This window comes from Vipera ursinii (assembly GCF_947247035.1).
Source record: "Vipera ursinii genome assembly, chromosome: 3".
NCBI classification, from domain to species: domain Eukaryota; kingdom Metazoa; phylum Chordata; class Lepidosauria; order Squamata; family Viperidae; genus Vipera; species Vipera ursinii.
This window is the reverse complement of record NC_139516.1, coordinates 7,129,002-7,149,344: the sequence shown is the minus strand read 5'-3', so window position 1 is coordinate 7,149,344 and position 20,343 is coordinate 7,129,002. Positions and strand designations below refer to the sequence as shown.

Below are 20,343 nucleotides of genomic sequence, written 5' to 3'. Positions count from 1 at the left end.
AATGGAAAACACAAGTTTTCTTTTTGACTCCTTCTCCTTGACATTTGTAAGGGACGCGGTGGCTCAGTGGGTTAGGACGCTGAGCTTGTTGATCAGAAGGTCGGCAGTTTGGCGGGTCGAATCCCGAGTGCCGCGTAACAGAGTGAGCGCCTGTTACTCGTCCCAGCTTCTGCCAACCTAGCAGTTCGAAAGCACGTAAAAATGCAAGTAGAAAAACAGGGACCACTACGGTGGGAAGGTAACAGCGTTCTGTGCGCCTTTGGCGTCTAGTCATGCCGGCCACATGACCACGGAGATGTCCTCGGACAAACGCTGGCTCTTCGGCTTTGAAACGGAGATGAGCACCGGCCCCTAAAGTCAGAAATGACTAGCACGCATGTGCGGGGGAACCTTTACCTTTACCTTTTACCTTGACATTTCTTCCAGGATTGTCCCAGTACAGCAGTGACCCACGGACAGAATGGGATCTGAATACTTATTCCACCTGGGACCAGGTGTCTGAAGCCATTCGGAATTTGCGCTATAAGGGAGGGAACACCTTTACAGGTAAATGAAGTACCTGAGCTCTCTGGAAGCGGTAGGCGGATTTCCCCCATGATGGGGTGGCGGTGAAGGTTGGGGACTAGGAACTCGGAACGATTGGGTATTGGCATAATTAGGAACTACGGATGGAAACTAACCAAGTAGAGAAGCAACCTCGAACTAAGGAGGAACTTCCTGACAGTTAGAACAATTAACCAGTGGAACAACCTGCCTCCAGAAGCGGTGAATGCTCCAACACTGGAAGTTTTTAAGAAGAGACTGGACAGCCATTTGTCTGAAATGGTATAGGGTTTCCTGCCTTAGCAGGGGGTTGGACTAGATGATCTCCAAGGTCCCTTCCAACTTTATTATTACTATTATTATACAGTAGTTATGTCAATAACTGGGAACTAGTTATGTCAACACCCAACTGTTATTTCGCTCCAGGGCAGAACCATAAGGCAAAATAACTGCTTAACCAAGGGGGTGTGTGTGTCTTCAAACGTGGCCCTTTTAGGACTTGTGGACTTCAACTCCCAGAATTCCTCAGCCAGCCTGGGAGTTGAAGTCCACAAGTCCTAAAAGGGCCACGTTTGAAGACCCCCTGGGTTAACCACAAGACAAAGAGTAAAATTTGCACTGTGGCGGTATAAGAAGCACCTGTGGACATTTGGCTATCATCGGCATCCCAACTTACAATAGACTACATCCTAACACACCCACAGGCACAAAATCCTTAGATATATCATGTTGAGAACTTTTGCAGAATTTGAGCTGTCAGGGTAGCATTAAAAAGGGTGTGAACTGCAGAACAAATATATTTCTAGGGAGGGATCTACTATTGCAAACGTGAAACAGTCCTTTATCATTGATTGATTGATTAGGTGCCATCAAGTCATTGTCAATTCTTAGCAAACACACACATTTTTTCCCCCATGACAATCTGCCGCTAATCTGCACTTTCAGGGTCTTTTAATGCTGGTCCTTATATTTTTCTCTTTTCTTCCACATTTACCCACGCTAGAGCTTTCTCCAAAGAGGGAGGTCTTGATAAACTGTCCAAAACACGATTTGATTAATTATTGCTAATATATTACATTACATTATATTATTGTTACTAAATATTTGTGTTGCCCTCTATTAATATTCCCTAAGTATTAATTGCTTTTCTAAAAGAAATCTCCCATGTAGTTAACAAGACGACCCTTAACTTTCGCCAGGCATGATCTACTGAAATTCCTATAAATTAAGTCTTCTGCATATACAGGCAGTCCTTGACTTACAACCATGACTGCTTTTCACACTTACAATTGTTGCTACATCCCCATGGTCACATGTTCAAAATTCAGGCACTTGGCAACTGATTCACATTTATGACAGTGGCAGTGTCCTGAGGTCATGTGATCCTCTTTTGTGACCTTCTGGCAAGCAAAGTCAATGGGGAAGCCAGATTCACTTAACAACCGTGTTCCTAACTTATCAACTGCAGTGATTCACTTAACAACTGCGGCAGGAAAAGTCGTAAAATGGGGCCAAGCTCACTTAACAAATGTCTCACTTAGCAACAGAAATTTTGGGCAAGGACTGCCTGCAATAGATTTTGAATGTTTATCACCCTTTACAGAAAGAGGCAGGGGGTGAATTATAATATGGAAGTTGGATTGAGATAATAAAGGATATTGGTACTAGGTTTATTTATTTATTTATTTATTTATTTAATTTATATACCGCCCTTCTCTCAAGAGACTCAGGGCGGTTAACAGGGCAATACGTAAAAGACAGATACAAAAGTTAAAATTATTAAAACATGATTAAACAATGCCCATAGTACAAATTTAAAATTAAAGTCATAATAACAAACCCACCCCATCCCATCAGGCCAGGCCCGCTTCCTTAAAGAGATGGGTTTTAAGGTCGCGCCGGAAGGAGCGGAGGTCGGGCACCATCCGGAGCTCTACCGGAAGATGGTTCCATAAGTCCGGTGCACCCACAGAGAACGCTCTCCCCCTGGGGGCCACCAGTCGGCATTCTTTGACCGGCGGCACCCTGAGGAGGCCCTCTCTGTGGGAGCGTACTGGGCGGAGGGAAGTTGACGCCGGCTGCAGGTGCTCCCCAAGGTATTCTGGACCCATGCCATGGAGGGCTTTGTAGGTCATTACCAACACCTTGAACCTCACCTGGAAGACAACTGGCAACCAATGCAGCTCGCGGAGCAAAGGTGTAACACGGGAGTATCGGGAGACCCCCGACACAACTCTCGCGGCTGCATTCTGTGCCAGCTGGAGCCTCCGAGTGGTCTTCAAGGGTAGCCCCATGTAGAGAGCGTTGCAGTAATCAAGACGAGAGGTCACGAGCGCATGAGTGACCGTGCGCAAGGCATCCCGGTCTAGATAGGGCCGCAACTGGCGCACCAGGCGAACCTGGGCGAACGCCCCCCTAGTTACAGCTACAATATGATCTTCTAAAGAGAGCTGTGAATCTAGGAGGACTCCCAAGTTGCGAGCCCTATCTACAGGAGGTAATGACTCACCCCCCATAATGAGGGGTGGGATATCCTGAATATCCCGGGATGCCGGTACGCACAGCCACTCCATCTTGTCGGGGTTGAGACGAAGCCTGTTCCTCCCCATCCAGACCCGGACCGCCTCCAGGCACCGGGACATCACGTCGAGGGCATCACTGGGGTGGTTTGGGGTTGAAATGAAAAGTTGGGTATCATCAGCATACTGATGATACCCAACTCCAAAACCACGAATGATCTCACCCAGCGGTTTCATGTAGATGTTGAACAGAAGGGGTGAGAGGACCGACCCCTGAGGGACTCCACAAGCGAGAGGCCTCGCGGTCGACCTCTGCCCCCCCGTCAACACCGACTGCGAACGTCCCAGGAGATAGGAGGAGAACCACTGAAGAAGGTTGATGAACAGAATATATTTGTGAAATAAAATAAGAACGTATTTAATTATGCAATATGCGTATCTTAGATATGACAATTATTATGTAATGAAACGGGGGAAATTTGGGCTACCCGAAACTTAAACACTATGGATCTTAAAGGCTAAATTGGAACAGTGTAACTGAAAATAGGTTAAATCTTAAAAACAGGACATGATAACTATAACATGAGCCTTGGTGGAGCAGTGGGCTAATGCCTCCTTAAGTAACACCAGCTGCCTGCAATTAGTGCAGGTTCAAGTCCCACCAGGCTCAAGGTTGACTCAGCCTTCCATCCTTCCGAGGTAGGTAAAATGAGGACCCAGATTGTTGGGGGCAATTAAGCTGACTTTGTAATAATGCCGCTTGGGGTGTGTGTGAAAGCCCTAACAAGCAGGCATATACATAGAATGAAGGCTACTGCTAAGCTTGTAAGCCGCCCTGAGTCTTCGGAGAAGGGCGGGATATAAATGTAATAAAAATAAAATAAAAATTAATAAAAATAACTAAAAATACATTGATAAATACCTTAACTGACTGTGTTGTGATATAGTAACTATGGGAAACAACAAGGGAATTTTTAGATGATTTAACCTGAGATAGGCACAAATGATTTTGTTAATGGACTATTGTTTACCCAATCACCACGTTGCTTCCTAAACACTTCGATATTTTGATGTCAAATTGGAAAATTAATAAAACTTGTTTTTTTTTAAAAAAAAAAAGCCCAGATTTTTTTTAAAAAAGGGAGAAATCAGGACCTGGATTACATCTCATTCCTTTTCTCTGAACCTTTCTAAGTATAATTTTTTTCCCTTCCCTTTTTTCTCCGTCCAAGGCTTAGCGCTTACTCACGTCCTGGAGCACAACCTGAAGGAAGAAGCTGGCGCAAGGTCCGAAGCTTCTAAACTGCTCATCCTTTTGACCGATGGCAAATCTCAGGATGATGCCAGCCCACCTGCCCAGATCTTGAAGAATATGGGAATCAAGATATTTGCTGTTGGTGAGTCCCCCAGACCCAAGTCAGCATGGGGGATTCTGGGAGTTGAAGTCCACGCCTTTTCAAAACCCTCAAAGTTCTGTCTCACGTCAATACCGAGATCTGACTACCAGATGGCGCTGCCTCTCTACTCAAGCTGAAATATTTTGCCTGCCAAGCGGTTATTATATCCCAACCTTTTCCCCAGTCGGGTGCTAAGAAATAGTTTGGACTACAGATTCCATTATCCCTGGCCACATTGGCCAGGATGAATGTTGACTGGACGGCTGTGAACTGTAGTCCCTTGGGCTTGAAAGGCATCTGGCCAGGTATAAATATTGAGGGGCTTCACATGCATCAAATCTACTAAATGAACTAGGTTCTTATGTTAGATTTACGCCTTTTGCTGAACTGAACTGAAATGGAGTGGGGTTGTTTATGGGTATGGGAACCCTTCGTGGCAGGCAGTTTGACTCAGGCTATCCCCTTGTGCCACAACAGAGCTTGTTAGTTCAGGACACAGCATGGCACGAGAAGGCAGGAATTGTGCTTTGTTAAGGTAAAGGTAAAGGTTCCCCTGCAGATGCGTGCTAGTCGTTTCCGACTCTAGGGGCCGGTGTTCATCTCCATTTCAAAGCCGAAGAGCCAGCGCTTGTCCGAGGACGTCTCCGTGGTCATGTGGCCGGCATGACTAGACGCCAAAGGCGCACGGAACGCTGTTACCTTCCCACCCTAGTGGTCCCAATTTTTCTACTTGCATTTTTACGTACTTTCGAACTGCTAGGTTGGCAGAAGCTGGGACAAGTAACAGGCACTCACTCTTGTTACGCGGCACTCGGGATTCAACCCGCCAAACTGCCGACCTTCTGATCGACAAGCATTGCTGGCTGAGGAAGTCTTGGAGTTGAAGTCCACAAGTCATAAAAAGGCCAAATTTGAAGATCCCTGCCTTACAGTTATCATTTGGGGTATTACTGGTGGATATTATTCTTGCCAAGCCCTCCACAGAAAAGTGGCCAACAGCAGCGTTCATGGGAAGGAGGCAGACCCAAAAGGCAAGATGGCCATTGCAACCACCATCTTGCGTTTATGACAGCAGATGCTGGTGGTGGCCAGAATCATGGTTTATTCCCAGAGCTTTTAAATCCATTGTCTTCTCTCTCAGCCACTGCACCCCATCAAAACGGCCCGTCTAGATGTCCCAAAGGTGCTTTTCCAAAAGGCAACTGGATTTTCTTAGGAGGGGGGGAGTTTCCAAGAAAACCTGGTTTCTGAAGAACTTGAAGAAGCTTCTTGGATGGGAAGGAAACGTCTTCAAGGAAAAAAGCAAGGAAGTCCAGTTGCCTTTTGGAAAAGCACCTTTGGGGCAACCACGACATGGATGATTGAGAATCTCCATAGGCATCCTACTAGATGGGTTCCTGCAGGAGTTACATTTTCCATCCATGTTGCCTCCAGATTGTCACCTCCCTTTGTTGTTGTTGTTGTTGTTGTTGTTGTTGTTGTTCTAGGGGTGAAAAATGCCGATGAAGCAGAGCTGCGTCAAGTGGCGTCCGAACCCCTTGAGATGACCGTCTACAATGTGGTGGACTTTCCTCTGCTCCGTTCTCTGGTCAGCCGGCTCACGTGGATCTTATGTGCTTGGATCAAGGAGAAGAACCAAAAGAACATAGGTGATACCAATAAAGGAGAATTTTTGGAGTTCGGGGTTGAATTGTGGGGTCCTTGGTGCTCTGTGAACTTGGTAGGTTGCTTGCAGATGTTTCATTACCCAACTAGGAAACATCATCAGTGCTAGGTGACTAGATGTTGTTACCTAGTTTGGGTAATGAAATGTCTGCAAGAAAAGCTCAGAGGACATTGAGTATAGGAGAGGCTGACACCATTCTTTAACATCATTGCCTGCCTGAGTTTGGATTTTGGAGACCAGTAGACCCACTCATCTGGTCCTGGAGGCACCAGGAGGGAGGTCAAAAAAGTCAAGATGGCGGGTGGGGCTATGATGCGGTATATAAAAAGGGGTGGGAATCAGTCATGCCTTTACAAACCTCCCCCTCCCAAGAAAGCCCTATGGGCCTCTTATGCAGAAGTACAATCCGCATATTTTTTAATATTGATGGTTTAAGAATGAAAGTGGCTTTTCATAGCCTGATCATTTTTCAATAATGAGATTCACTTTTCTCAGAAAACTTCATTCCCTGCGCCAAAATGGGAACCGTTTTGCATTTTTGCAGCCTGCGAAGAAGTCTGGTTGCAGGAGATGTGAATCAAATTCTACTGTAAAGAGAGAAATAAAGAAAGCCCATCATTTACATGAAGTTGTTTTTCATTGGGAAAAACGATGCCATTCTTAACCAATATTTTAGCCTCACCTCAGGCTGTGAACAGGTATTATTCATAGCCAAAACAATAAACAGATGCAGCTATCTTGCTTTACTGCTTTGATTTTTTTAAATGTGCATTTTTCTTCCTATTGTTTTAATCTCTGACTAAGACCTTAGGTTTGAACAGCGTAATTTGTCAACTTATCTAATCAGCTTTACCTAAGGCATATCCAGAAAGTTTCGAACCACTTCAAATTAAAAATACCTTGTGCTAAGTGTCAAATCCTTTTTATGAGTTCACTTCAACCATTTGGGAACTCTGTCAAGCTTGAAATAGTTTAAACGTTCCCCCCAAATGGCCCAAGGTATCCACTGTAGATGGGGGGAAAAGACAGTTTAGAACATAAGAAAACAGTTTCAGACTTGAAAGAATATATTTCATATTCAGGGCAAAATGACTTTTTGGATTCACTTTGACATAACAGAATAACAGAGTTGGAAGGGGCCTTGAAGGTCTTCGAGTCCGACCCCTGCTCAAGCAGAAAACCCTAGACCATTTCAGACACACGGCTGGCTAGTCTCTTCTTGAAAACCTCCAGTGATGGAGCACCTACAACTTCTGGAGGCCAGGTGTTCCACTGGTTAATTGTTCTAACTGTTCAAGAAATTTCTCCTTGGTTCCCGGTTGTATCTCTCCTTGATTAGTTTCCATCCATTGCAATAGAATAGAATAGAATAGAATAGAATAGAATAGAATAGAATAGAATAGAATAGAATAGAATAGAATAGAATAGAATAGAATAGAATAGAATAGAATAGAATAGAATCTTTATAGAGAATAGAATAGAATAGAATAGAATAGAATAGAATAGAATAGAATAGAATAGAATAGAATAGAATAGAATAGAATAGAATAGAATAGAATAGAATAGAATATATGGAATGGAATGGAATGGAATGGAATGGAATGGAATAGAATGGAATGGAATGGAATGGAATAGAATAGAATAGAATGGAATAGAATAGAATAGAATAGAATAGAATAGAATAGAATAGAATAGAATAGAATAGAATAGAATAGAATAGAATAGAATAAACAGATTGTAGAATAGAATAGAATAGAATGGAATGGAATGGAATGGAATAGAATAGAATAGAATAGAATAGAATAGAATAGAATAGAATAGAATAGAATAGAATAGAATAGAATAGAATAGAATAAACAGAGTTGGAAGGGACCTTGGAGGTCATCTAGTCCAACCCCCTGCTCAGGCAGGAAACTTATACCATTTCAGGAAAATGGCTGTCCAGTCTCTTCTTAAAAACTTCCAGTGTTGGAGCATTCACAACTTCTGGAGGCAGGTTGTTCCACTGATTAATTGTTTTAATGGTCAGAAGGTTTCTCCTTAGATCTAGGTTGCTTCTCTCCTTGATGAGTTTCCATCCATTGCTTCTTGTCCGGCCTTCAGGTGCTTTGGAGAATAGGTTGAAACCATCCCCCCCATCTTTTGTGGCAGCCCCTTAGATATTGGAAGACGGCTGTCGTGTCATACCCTGGTCCTTCTCTTCATTAGACAAGAAGATATACCCGGTTCCTGCAACCATAGAGCACACCCATAGAGTATAGGTGAATTGGAGCGGTAGATAAGTTGAGGAAAGTGAACACATAAGTGAAGGAATCCAGTTTTCCCCAACCCTAAATCAAATGGTGCCTGTTGTTTGAATGTTGCAGGGGACCCTTTGGAAACCATGCCAGCGAATTCTGGGATCCACCTGACTCCAACTAATCTCCTATTAAAAGAAGTCACTTCCAGAAGCATGCATCTTATCTGGAACTCACCAGTCATAACACCCCAAAGATACAGAGTGGTCTATTATCCTTCTCGAGGTGGAATTCCCAAAGAGGTAGGTTGTCTTATGGTTGACATCTTAAGCTGACCCATCCAAGTGGATACTGAATGATCGATCGTGTGTGACCTAGATCAATTTCCTCCAGAATTATCTGTCCCAGCCAAGTTCTTTCAACACTTCTGTATTTCCATCCTTCTTGTTGCTGCTAATCCTCTTCTTGTGGGGTCCTTTGGTGCTCTCTGAGCTTGGTGGTTTTTCCTGCAGACATTTCATGCTGGCACTGATGATGTTACCTAGTTTGGTGAAGAAAGGTCTGCAAGAAAACCACCAAGCTCAAAGGGCACCAAAGACCTCACAGTCCCCCCTCCTCCTCCTCCTCCTCTCCTCCTCTTTCTCCTCCTCCCCTCCTTCTCCTTTCTTTTCTCCTCCTCCCTTCCTCTTCTCTTCCTTTTCCCCTCCTCCTCTCTTCTCTCCCCCTCTTCCTTTTCACCTCCTCCCCCTCCTCCTCCCCTCCACAAACAGCCCTCCTGTCTAGTACTGATGATGTTGCCTAGTTTGATAATGAAACGTCTGTAAGATTTAGATTTTAGATTTTATTAGATTTATATACCGCCCTTTTCCCATAGGACTCAGGGCGGTTTACAGGTGTTTAAAACATCAATACAAAAATTAAAAAAAAACAATTAAAAATGATTAAATTCAATCCCTGAAGTAGAAATATAAAAACCCCAATTAAAACTCTCAGCCTGGGCCGGAAAGCTCAAACAGCCAGGTCTCCACCCAGCTCAGAGAGCATTAAGGACCCCCACAGTTCAACCCTGAGTTACAAATATTCTCTCCTGTTCATCCTCTTCTTTCCTTCCCTTCAGTTTTTCACACCCTTACGGGCTTCTCAAAGGAACCATAATCAACGTGTCCAAAGTATAATTCTCTCAGCCTGGTTATTTGCACCTTGAGTGAGAACTCGGCTGACTTGTTCTGGGATCCATTTTGTTTACTTTCTTGGCTACCCACGTTCTTCTCGGGCACCCTCTTCAGAATCAAAGCTATTTAAGTTAAATAATAAATTTTTGGACCGCCACCACTGCAAGGAGATCTGAGATCTGATCTCTGCAAGGAGATCTGAGATCTGAGGTTTTCACTCGGACTGGTTGTGCTGCAATCTTCTTGTCTATTTTCAGGTTATTCTGGATGGAGTCACCTCCAGCGTAGAGCTCCTCAATTTGACACCGCAGACAGAATATCTGGTTTCAGTCTTCCCTATTTATGAGAATGCTGTGGGGGATGGCCTGAGGGGCATCAGTTCTACACGTAAGTCTTGAGGTCCCTTCTTCAGCGTCTTTACAATATCCTGCAAAAGCCAAACAAAAACCAGAAACCAGAAAGCCAGCACAATCCTAGGCAGCATCAACAGAGTGATAGTGTCAGGATTATGAGAAGGGACACCATTGCTTTATACTGCACTAATAAGACCACCCTTGGAATACTGAGTCCAGTTCTGGTCACCAGGCTGCAAAAAAGATGTTACGACTCTAGAAAGAGTGCAGAGAAGAGAAATAAAGATGATGGGGGTGGTGGGGGTGGAGGTTAAACTGTAGAATGAATGATTGAGACCAGGGGTGCTCAGATAGCTATCTTCCAGTACTTGAGGGGCTGTCACAGAGGGAGGGAGGGAGGGAGGGAGGGAGGGAACCAACCTGACAGAATAATAATTAGTGGAACAGCTTTGACTTCAGAAGTTGTGAATGCTCCAACACTGGAGGTTTTCAAGAAGAGATTAGATAGCCATTTGTCTGGAATGGTATAGGGCAGGGGTAGGCAACCTTGGCTCTTTTATGACTCGTGGACTTCAACTCCCAGAATTCCTGAGCCAGCCGTGCTGAGGGGAAAGGGAGAGGTTTCCAAGCTGAGCCATGCTGGCTCAAGAATTCTGGGAGTTGAAGTCCATGAGTCATAAAAGAGCCAAGGTTGCCTACCCCTTCCCTAGGCCTAGGCCGCTTTATGACTCGTGGACTCCAACTCCCAGAATTCCTGAGCCAGCCATGCTGAGGGGAAAGGGAGAGGTTTCCAAGCTGAGCCATGCTGGCTGAGGAATTCTGGGAGTTGAAGTCCATGAGTCATAAAAGAGCCAAGCTCACCTACCCCTGGTATAGGGTCTCCTGCTTGAACAGGGGGTTGGACTAGAAGACCTGCAAGATCCTTTCCAACTCTGTTATTCTGAATATACTACCTCAGGTTCAAAAGATCTGTTTGCTGGCTAGGGAATTCTGGGAATTGAAGTCCACCCATCTTAAAGTTGCCATGTTTGAAAAACACTGCTCTGGGGTATATATTACTCCTGTGACTCTGGTGCCCTAAGAACTATAGCAAGTGTTCCTCACAACAGAATACTTTATTATGATATAAGGCTGTAGATCTCCTTCTTTTGAAATTCTCGGAAAGAAATGAATTGTTTTATATAACTTATGGTCTCGCAGATACAAACCTGGATTACACCTAAAACCATTTTTATTAGTACTGTTATCATTGTAAAGGCAAGACATCATTGATGGTGTAACTGCACTGACTTAGTTACGCTATTTTTGTTTATTTTGAAAAGCGTGCGGTTTATTGTGTTATTGATTGGCTGAAGGCCATAATAAAAATTCATTACTTCAGGATTTGGTGATTGATTTCTCCTATGTGCATCTTCAGCTCTGCTAGAGTACAGAGCCAGGATTTGTCTAATCCATTGGTTTAAAAAATAGTTTGCAATAATGGTGAATATCTGTAGCTCGGGTGTTGTTCTGTCCCAGCCTATGTGAGTCCTTGTTATGCTCACAAGGAAAATTTCCTCTTCCAATCAAGCAGGCAGGAACCGCTGGAAAAACCCAAACCCCTCTTTTATTAATCACAGACCTGAGTCAATGTCCAAGGCAAACAAACACAGTTCACAAAAACTCGATCCTCAACACAAATGGTTGCCTTTGGCAACCAGCACTTCCCTCACTTTCCCTTTTATAAGTCAGCCAAGGCTTGGCTTCCTAATGCCTTCTCCTTTGACTTTGGAGCCGCCCCATTGCATTCCTCTGTCCTACTTGCTACTCTTGCCGGTGCTTTTGTGCATCCTGGATATTTCCCAGCTGTCATCGCTGTCCAACTCAGGCTCCCAGCACAGCTGTGTCTCAGCCTGGGTGCAAGTAGAGGGGCCAGGCTCCTCATCCGACTGTAAGTCTTGAAGCTCCTCAGAGCCTTCCTCTGAATCTAATGTCACTCCAGGCCCCTCCTCCTCCTCCTCCTCCTCCTCCTCCTCCTCCTCCTCCTCCTCCTTAGACTCAGCTGCCGGATCCACTGGCTGGTGAGGAATCACAACAGGTGTAGGATGAGGGTGAAGGTCCATTCTCCAAGCTCGTGGGTTGGTTTGCAAACATTTTGTTACCAGGCTAGGTAATATCTTCAGCTTAGTTTAAGGGGGATGTCAGTATTGGGGGTCTTCTATTGGGGGGCTTCAGATGTGGATGTGTCAAGTGAAGGTCTTGTGATGGTCAAGTGTGAGTCATCAGTGACTCTCTTTTCTATATAATATTTTATTAATTTTCTATTTTTACCAATCATAAGTGCTTCATAAACAACATGTTGTCTGGGTGCATTCTTTTTAACTTAATAATGCACATTAAATTCCTAATCTCTACCCCTTTTTTCCGGCCAATGATAAACTATATCCCATATTTGAAATTATTCTATGTCTTCTTTTTCTTTATCCTTCAATATCGGTCTGTCAATTTCTACACAGTCCAGTATTTTCTTGATCATCTCCTCTTCAGATAGCGTTTCTTCATTTTTCCAGCACTAAGCAAATACCATTCTTACTGCTATTAATACATGCAACATTAAATATATACTTCATCGCATCTTTAAAAATATTATACCTAATAAAAATAGTTCCAATTTATAGCAGTCTTGTGATTGGTCTTGCATGCTCTTACCTGCATGGAGCCTTGCCCAGCCCTAAGAAAGTCTGTGGAAAAATGGGAGCATCTTATTTGGGGGTGCACATTTTGAAAACTATTCTGAAAAGCAGCTTTGGACCAGCTCTTTATCTTCTGCTCATTAAGACAGCCCCCTCTTTTTTTAGACTTCTACATGGCTGTACAGGTAGTCCTCGACGTACGACCACTATTAAGCCCACAGTTTCTGTTGTTAAGTGAGATGTTTTTAAGGGAGTTTTGTCCCATTTTAGATCTTTCTTGCCATTGTTGTTAAGCGAACCCATGCAGTTGTGAAGTTAGCAACACGATTGTTCAGTGAATCTGGCTTCCCCATTGACTTTGCCTGTCACATCACCTGACCCCGGGAGACTGCAAGGGTCATAAAGATGAGTCAGTTGCCAAGCATCTGAATTTTGATCACATGACCATGGGGATGCTGCAATGGTTGTACGTGTGAAAAATGGTCATAAGTCACTTTTTTCAGTGCTGTTGTAACTTTGAACAATTACTAAATAAACTGTTGCAAGTCAATGACTATTTGTATTCGTGTGTCCTGAGCTTGGTCGATCGACAGTGAGACTCTGGTGAAGCAGACACAGCAGCGCCTGCATTTTCTGCCCCGCATGAGAAAAGCACATCTTCCTTCCCCTGTCCTGACCACTTTCTACAGGGGGATAATCAAGAACATCCTGTCATACAGCATCACAGTCTGGTTTGGAAGCATCCCTGCTTCAGACAGGAAGGCGGTGCAGAGAGTGGTGAGGACGGCAGAAAAGATCATTGGCACTTCCCTCCCTTCCCTCCAGGACGTAGCACAGAAGCGTTGCTTGAGCAGGGTCCGCAAGATTGTCTGGGACACTACACACCCTCTCCATGACCTGTTTTCCTTGTTCCCTTCTGGGAGGAGGGGGCTTCATGGTATCCAAAGTAGAACATCCAGATTCAGTCAGAGTTTTGTTCCATACAGTATTAACCTTGTGAACTCTAAAGCTTCCTCCTTCCATTATGTATTCAAGATGGACAGTGATTACAGTGTGTGTGTGTGTGTGTGTGTGTGTGTGTATGTTTGTGTGTGTGTATAGCATGTGTATGTGTGTGTTATGTACGTGTATGGGTAGATATATACTTTCTTTTGAGTACAGGCAACAGAATTTCATTTTTAATGTGGGCCGGTGTGCTCACAATAAAAAAAATGACAATAAAGGTTATTTTATCTTATCTTATGTGTGAATGACCTTGGGAGACAGAAGGCAGAGCTGCAGACAGGACAACCTGCATATAAAATATGACTCAGCCCATAGCAGAAAGGGAGGTGTGTGGGAAACATTTAGAGAAGCAACCCTCCATAGTTTTCTGAAGAGTAAAAAGGAGGGGAAGTTAAAAAGACATTCAGTCCTGCAAGAATCTGTTAATGTAGCCTTACAATTAGGGTGGATCTAATATTCTTTGTTGTGCTTCCCTCGCAGGACTAACAGTGACCTTGTCAAAAGATGTAGCTGCTTTAAAGAGTCAGTTGTTGTTAGTTGCGAAGTCATGTCTGACCCATCGCGACCCTATGGACAATGTTCCTCCAGGCCTTCCTGTCCTCTACCATCTTCTGGAGTCCATTTAGGATCACGCCTAATGCTTCAGTGACTCCATCCAGCCACCTCCTTCTCCGTTGTCCCCTTCTTCTCTTGCCCTCAACCTTTTCCAGCATTAGGCTCTTCTCCAATGAGTCCTTCTTTCTCATTAGGTGGCCAAAGTATTTGAGTTTCAACTTCAGGATCTGGCCTTCTAAAGAGCAATCAGGGTTGATCTCCTCTAGGACTGTCCGGTTTGATCACCTTGCCTTCCAAGGGACTTGCAGGAGTCTTCTCTAGTGCCAGAGTTCAAAGGCTTCAATTCTTTGGCACTCAGCCTTTCTTATGGTCCAACTTTCACAGCCATACGTTGCAATTGGGAAGACAGAGAGTCAGTTAGCTGCAGTTTAGAGAGTCAGTTAGCTGCAGTTTATGAGTTTGTTAAAGTGGCAGAAAACAATAAGGCTGTCTTAGTAATGAACAGAGTAGTTTGGCATTCATGTAAGTGCTTCTCACCCAGTTCAAAATATCCACCTACATCAAAAAAATTGATCAAAATTCTTTTCTTTGTAGGGGTAAAAAAACAAACAAACCCCACATTACCTCCTAAAAACACTTAGAAGCCATTTGTCTATGGAGATTCTCAGTCATCCAGGTCATGGTTGTCCCAAAAGTGCTAATTCAGGAAGCAACTGGACTTTCTTATTTTTCTTTGAAGACATTTCGCTTCTCAGACAAGAAGCTTCTTCGGCTCTTGCATAGTTAAATGTCTATGGAGACTTTCCCCCCCCCCTTTCACTAAACTGAATCGGAATGGCAAAAAAGAAGGATGAAGAATGGAATGAGTTTGAATGAAGAAGGCGGAATGCTTGCATTAAGTTTGGGGAAAATTTAAGTGGGGTCTTTGGCGCTCTCTGAGCATGGTTGTTTTCTTGTTGACATTTCATTACCCAACTAGGTAACATCATCAGGGCTAGAAAGGGAGGACAAAGACTCGGGTGCTTGCTGCTCTCTGAGCTTGGTTGGGTTTTTTTTTTTGCAGACGTTTCATTGCCCAGCTAGGTAACGTCATCAGTGCTAGCCTTCAGTTTAAGTTTAAAATGGAAAGACCTAAACAAGTTTGTGGACAAATGACATCAGCTCTTGTAACCTACACATGTGTCACACTTGTATGTTGTGTTCTAGTGCCTTTGTCTGCGCCCAGATCTCTCAGAACATCTGAGATTAACCACAACAGTATGAAGCTGACGTGGGAACCAGTTGAAGGGGCCACACAATATCTTATCCTGTCTTCCTCAACACCCAACGGTGCTGAAGACAATACAAAAGAGGTAAAGGACTTTTGATTCAGTCACCTTCACACTGTGCTTTGTAGCATATTTTGCAGAGCTTTGTGTTGGAATGTCATTAGGAATCCCGAGAGGTGGGAGAGGATGTCTTCCAGAATGCCAAGAGACAGTGGAGTGTGGAATATCTGATAGGCAGAAAGAGGGCAAAGATGATCCCTCCCTAGAAGTTCACAGAGCAGATCTATAGTTATGCAGACAGCAGCTTTAGTCGGGAAGATTCGGTCTGTAGGTGAACAAAGAAACAACTTGGACGTAAACCCACTGTCAGTCTTGGTTCCTGGGCCTGGGGAACAATAAAGAAGCTACTTGCAAGTAACTCCATCTGCTGCTCTTGGTTCTTTGGCCTGTGGAACAATGAAGAAACTACTCGGAAGTAACTCCATGTGTCATTCCTGGTTATTGAATCTGGTGAACAATAAAGAAGCTACTCAGAAGTAACTCCACCTGTTGTTCTTGGTTCTTTGGCCTGGGGACAAAGAAGAAACTACTCAGAAGTACCCCCCACCTGTCATTCTTGGGCCTGGTGAACAATAAAGAAACTACTCAGAAGTAACACCATGTGTCATTCTTAGTTCTTGGGCCTGGTGAACAATAAAGAAACTACTCAGAAGTAACACCATGTGTCATTCTTGGTTCTTGGGCATGGTGAACAATAAAGAAACTACTCAGAAGTAACACCATGTGTCATTCTTGGTTCTTGGGCCTGGTGAACAATAAAGAAACTACTCAGAAGTAACACCATGTGTCATTCTTGGTTCTTGGGCATGGTGAACAATAAAGAAGCTACTCAGAAGTAACACCATGTGTCATTCTTGGTTCTTGGGCCTGGTGAACAATAAAAAAACCTATTTGGAAGTAACTCCATCTATTGTTCTTGGTTCTTTGGCCTGGGGAACAATGAAGAAACTACTCAGAAGTAACTCCACGCGTCGTTATTGGTTATTGGGCCTGGGGAATAATAAAGAAACTATTTGGAAGAACTCTACATATCATTCTTGGGTTTTGGGCCTGGTGGACAACAAATAAACTAACCAGAAGTAACTCCATGTGTCATTCTTGGTTCTTGGAGTTGGTAAACAGTAAAGAAAAAAACTTGCAAGTAACTCTACATGTCCTTCAATCTTGCCTGACGTCAATCTTGCCAGACTAAAGCAACTATCTGTGTAACTACAGATCTACTCTGTGATCTGCTAGGGATGGTCCACCTTCATCCTCTTCTTGCCTCCTACACATTCCACTCTGTTTGCCCTCTGAGAAGGAATGCTCCTAAGTACATTCCACCACAATCCAGAGACGTAAGATGGAAAATGTACAAGCATGTTAGGATTTTGATACAGGGATAAGTTTCAACAGTTCCCATGATGCACATTCAACAGGGCGCAGCCTTACGAAAAGCTCTACTGGATGAAGACCAAGAGGTGCTTTCCTTAGCCCAGAGGTCCCCAGACTTTCAGGCACCAGGGACTGGTTCTGTGGAGAGACGTTTTTCCGTGGACTGGAGGGTGCGTGGTTTTGTGTGCTGTCTGCATCTCGCGGATGGGGCTTTGCTTGTTTGTGCAGCCCATTTGCTGGCATGCTGCGGCCCGGTACTAGTCCACGGCCCGGGGGTTGTGGACACCTGCCTTAGTCTTACAAGAAGGGCCAATCCATTAAAGTCAGACAGCATGGTTGAAAAATTGCCCTTTATCCTCTGGGATTTTGTAGCCCCATTAGAGACAGTCCTCAATTTACAACCCACAACTAAGCCCCAAATTCCCACTGCTAAGCAAGACAATTATTGAGCGAGCTGTGTCCATTTTACAACCTTTCTTGCCACAGTTGTTGAGTGAATCGCCACAGCTGTTAAGCGAACAACACAGCTGCTAACTGAATCTGCCTTTCCCTTTGACTGTGCTTGTCAGAAGGTCACAATAGGTAATCGCATGACTCTGGGACACTTGCCAAGTTGCCAAGCATCCAAATTTTTAATTGCATGACAAACAGGGACGGTGCAACAGTCGTAAGTGTGAAAAAAAGCCACAAGCTAATTTTTCAGTGCCGTTGTAACCACGAACGGTCACTCAACGAATGGTTGTAAGTCCAGTACTGTATATCTGAGTTGCAATGATTCATGTGACCCCATGAGGGCATTAAAGAGATGCAGAAAATTCTGACTCTGCTTCCACCTAGTGGTCATCTAAATGTTTGCAGCCCAGATGTGGTTATTCTAAGGTTCCAACAGGAGAGAAGCTATGCAACTCGGGGTTCAACTGTACCGAGGACTCCCTACTACTCTAAGATTGCAAAACACGCTCGTTTCTGAGAGCAGCAAGTTAAGGAAATGATTCCCTTGTCAAACGAGCGAGTGAAACAGCAGCTCACCGAATGCATAACTAGACAGATAAAACAGTTTGAGATGGGAACAAAATAGAAATGTCAGCTTGCTTCTTCCATCTTCCAGATGTTTTGCTACAAGTGCACTTAAGGCAGACTGTACGTAACAGTGTTGCTGGGGTGTTACTGCGGTACATTGCAGAAGATGCTCAAGGAAGCTCGCTTCCTGTGGACCATTTTTAATGGATCTGGAAAGCTAAGATAGGATCCCCTCCGGCTTTGTTTTCCTCATGAAAGCATTAAGGTGAAGTCTCTGTGAAGTCACAGAATCTTTTCTTCTCCCCAAAGTTTTCTTGATAAAGTTAGAATCTCTTTATTTGCAGTCTGTAGAGGGATTGCCCATCTGCTCATGGCTATGCTGATAAATGCGTATTTTTCATTTTTCAATTTCTGAACAATCTCATAAGAGAGGCAGGTACACAATGGCCAGGCTGTGCACCCTCAGTAGGTTGAACTATCTTTCCTTCCTTCCTTCCTTCCTTCCTTCCTTCCTTCCTTCCTTCCTTCCTTCCTTCCTTCCTCCCTCCCTCCCTCCCTCCCTCCCTCCCTCCCTTCCTTCCTTCCTTCCTTCCTTCCTTCCTTCCTTCCTTCCCTCTCCCCTCCCTCCCTCTCTCCCTCCCTCCCTCTCTTCTTTCTTTCTTTCTTTCTTTCTTTCTTTCTTTCTTTCTTTCTTTCTTTCTTTCTTTCTTTCTCTCTCTCTCTCTCTCTCTCTCTCTGTCCTTTTCTTTCTTTCTTTCTTTCTTTCTTTCTTTCTTTCTTTCTTTCTTTCTTTCTTTCTTTCTCTCCTTTCTTTCTTTCTTTCTTTCTTTCTTTCTTTCTTTCTTTCTTTCTTTCTTTCTTTCTTTCTTTCTATCTGTCTCTCCTTCCCTCCGTTCCATCATCCACCAACTATTTCACTCTTTCTTTTCAGCTGAAAGTAGAACAGCCGGAAGTTTGGATCAGGGGCTTGACTCCCAGCACGGAGTACTCACTAGCAGTTTATGCCATGTATGGAGAAGATGCTAGCAACCCAGCAAGTATTCAAGAAACTACTTGTAAGTCATGTGATGTGCTTCTCTGGTTCACAGCTCCACACATAAGAATCTAAGGAAGTCTTGACAGCTTTGATCTGAAGCTTTCCGGTTAGAAAGAAATTCTAACAGATCTGTGATCAGGTCCCAACAGTCTGTAACTGGAGTCCCAAAGAGAGAGAACAAACCTAGTCTTACTCAAGAAATTAACCCGAACTGATCTGAAAAGAACTGTTCACACAACATGCTTTAAAAGGCAAGTCATTGCACAGCAGATGCGCCTGTAAAAATATATATATATGTAAACAACGTTTAGCATTAACCTTGGTTAATGCGATTGTGGCTTTAAGCACTATGCAAATTCAACCTAGTTGGTTTCTTTATAGTTCACTGAATTGTGCAAACTCAGAATAGTGGGTTTTGTAAACCCAGTTCAAGGGCAGTAACTTGAGAAAGGGTAAGCATTTGTATGCAGGTGTGGGTGGTGGATGTTTATGAGAATTATTTAGAAGAGACACATAGCCTTTTTTTTTTGAATGACGTCCCATTCACTGACCTTCTTGCGTAAGAACCCACTTAGAGTTAGCTTGGCAATGAATCATCATAACTGGAACTTAATGTGTGGTCCTGATTCTTCACACCTGATGCATGCACACTTTCTTCCAGTGGCCCTGAGCCCTCCAAGACATTTGCATTTCTCCAACATTAGCCATATGTCGACCTGTGTCAACTGGGAGGCAGCTTCACAAGCTGTGAAAAGTCACCGCATTATGTATTCTTCCAGCAGAGGAAGCACCGTAGGTGAGGTGAGTCATCCTGAGAGGTTAGGATTGCTCTTATCAACTTAGAGCAAGATCCATTGTCCGATATATTGTTTTCAAACCCGGGGGCTAGTTTATAGCAATAGCCCTTAGATTTATGCATCGCTTTACGGCGATGCATAAATGGTTTACGAAGTCAGCTTATTGCCCCCAACAATCTGGCTCCTCATTTTACCGACCTTGAAAAGCTGGAAGGCTGAATCAACTTCGAGCCGGTGAGAATCGAACTGCAGGCAGTCGGCAGAGTCAGCCTGCAATACTGCATTGTAACCACTGCGCCACCACGGTGCTGCAGTGTTTTTACTTACAACTTATAAGTAAATAATTAATCAGCAAACAAACATCTTCCAGCCTCCTGCAGTGTCTACCTCTTCCATTTCAGGTGGAGGTCTCTGGAAATGCCTCATTTGCTGTGCTGAAGCCCCTCTCCTCACTGACACAATACTTTGTCCGTGTGGTCTCCGTTTACGATGAAGGCAACTCATTTCCAATAATGGGCAATTTTACGACATGTAAGTACAGAATGTCCCAGTCCTAGGCCGCATTCACCAGAGGGATAGAGTCAGGAACAGGTGAAGTGTTAGCACTGCTTTATAATGTCTTGGTAAGATGTCACTTGGAAGATTGCATCCAGTTTTGGTCACCACAAT

General features: G+C 43.9%; 1 protein-coding gene across 1 annotated transcript in view; it reads left to right on the top strand.

Annotated features, from left to right (window-relative positions):
* Nucleotides 1-20,343, top strand: part of COL20A1 (collagen type XX alpha 1 chain) — a gene marked incomplete at its 5' end in the record, with an annotated part of 168,770 nt that overhangs the window by 2,885 nt on the left and 145,542 nt on the right. The window contains 9 exons of the mRNA XM_083358223.1: nt 427-546; nt 4,295-4,459; nt 5,947-6,108; nt 8,492-8,664; nt 9,792-9,921; nt 15,326-15,471; nt 18,773-18,896; nt 19,539-19,678; nt 20,076-20,205. Of these exons, the coding sequence (XP_083214349.1) occupies nt 427-546; nt 4,295-4,459; nt 5,947-6,108; nt 8,492-8,664; nt 9,792-9,921; nt 15,326-15,471; nt 18,773-18,896; nt 19,539-19,678; nt 20,076-20,205 (1,290 nt within the window). The remainder of the gene's footprint in view (nt 1-426; nt 547-4,294; nt 4,460-5,946; nt 6,109-8,491; nt 8,665-9,791; nt 9,922-15,325; nt 15,472-18,772; nt 18,897-19,538; nt 19,679-20,075; nt 20,206-20,343) is intronic.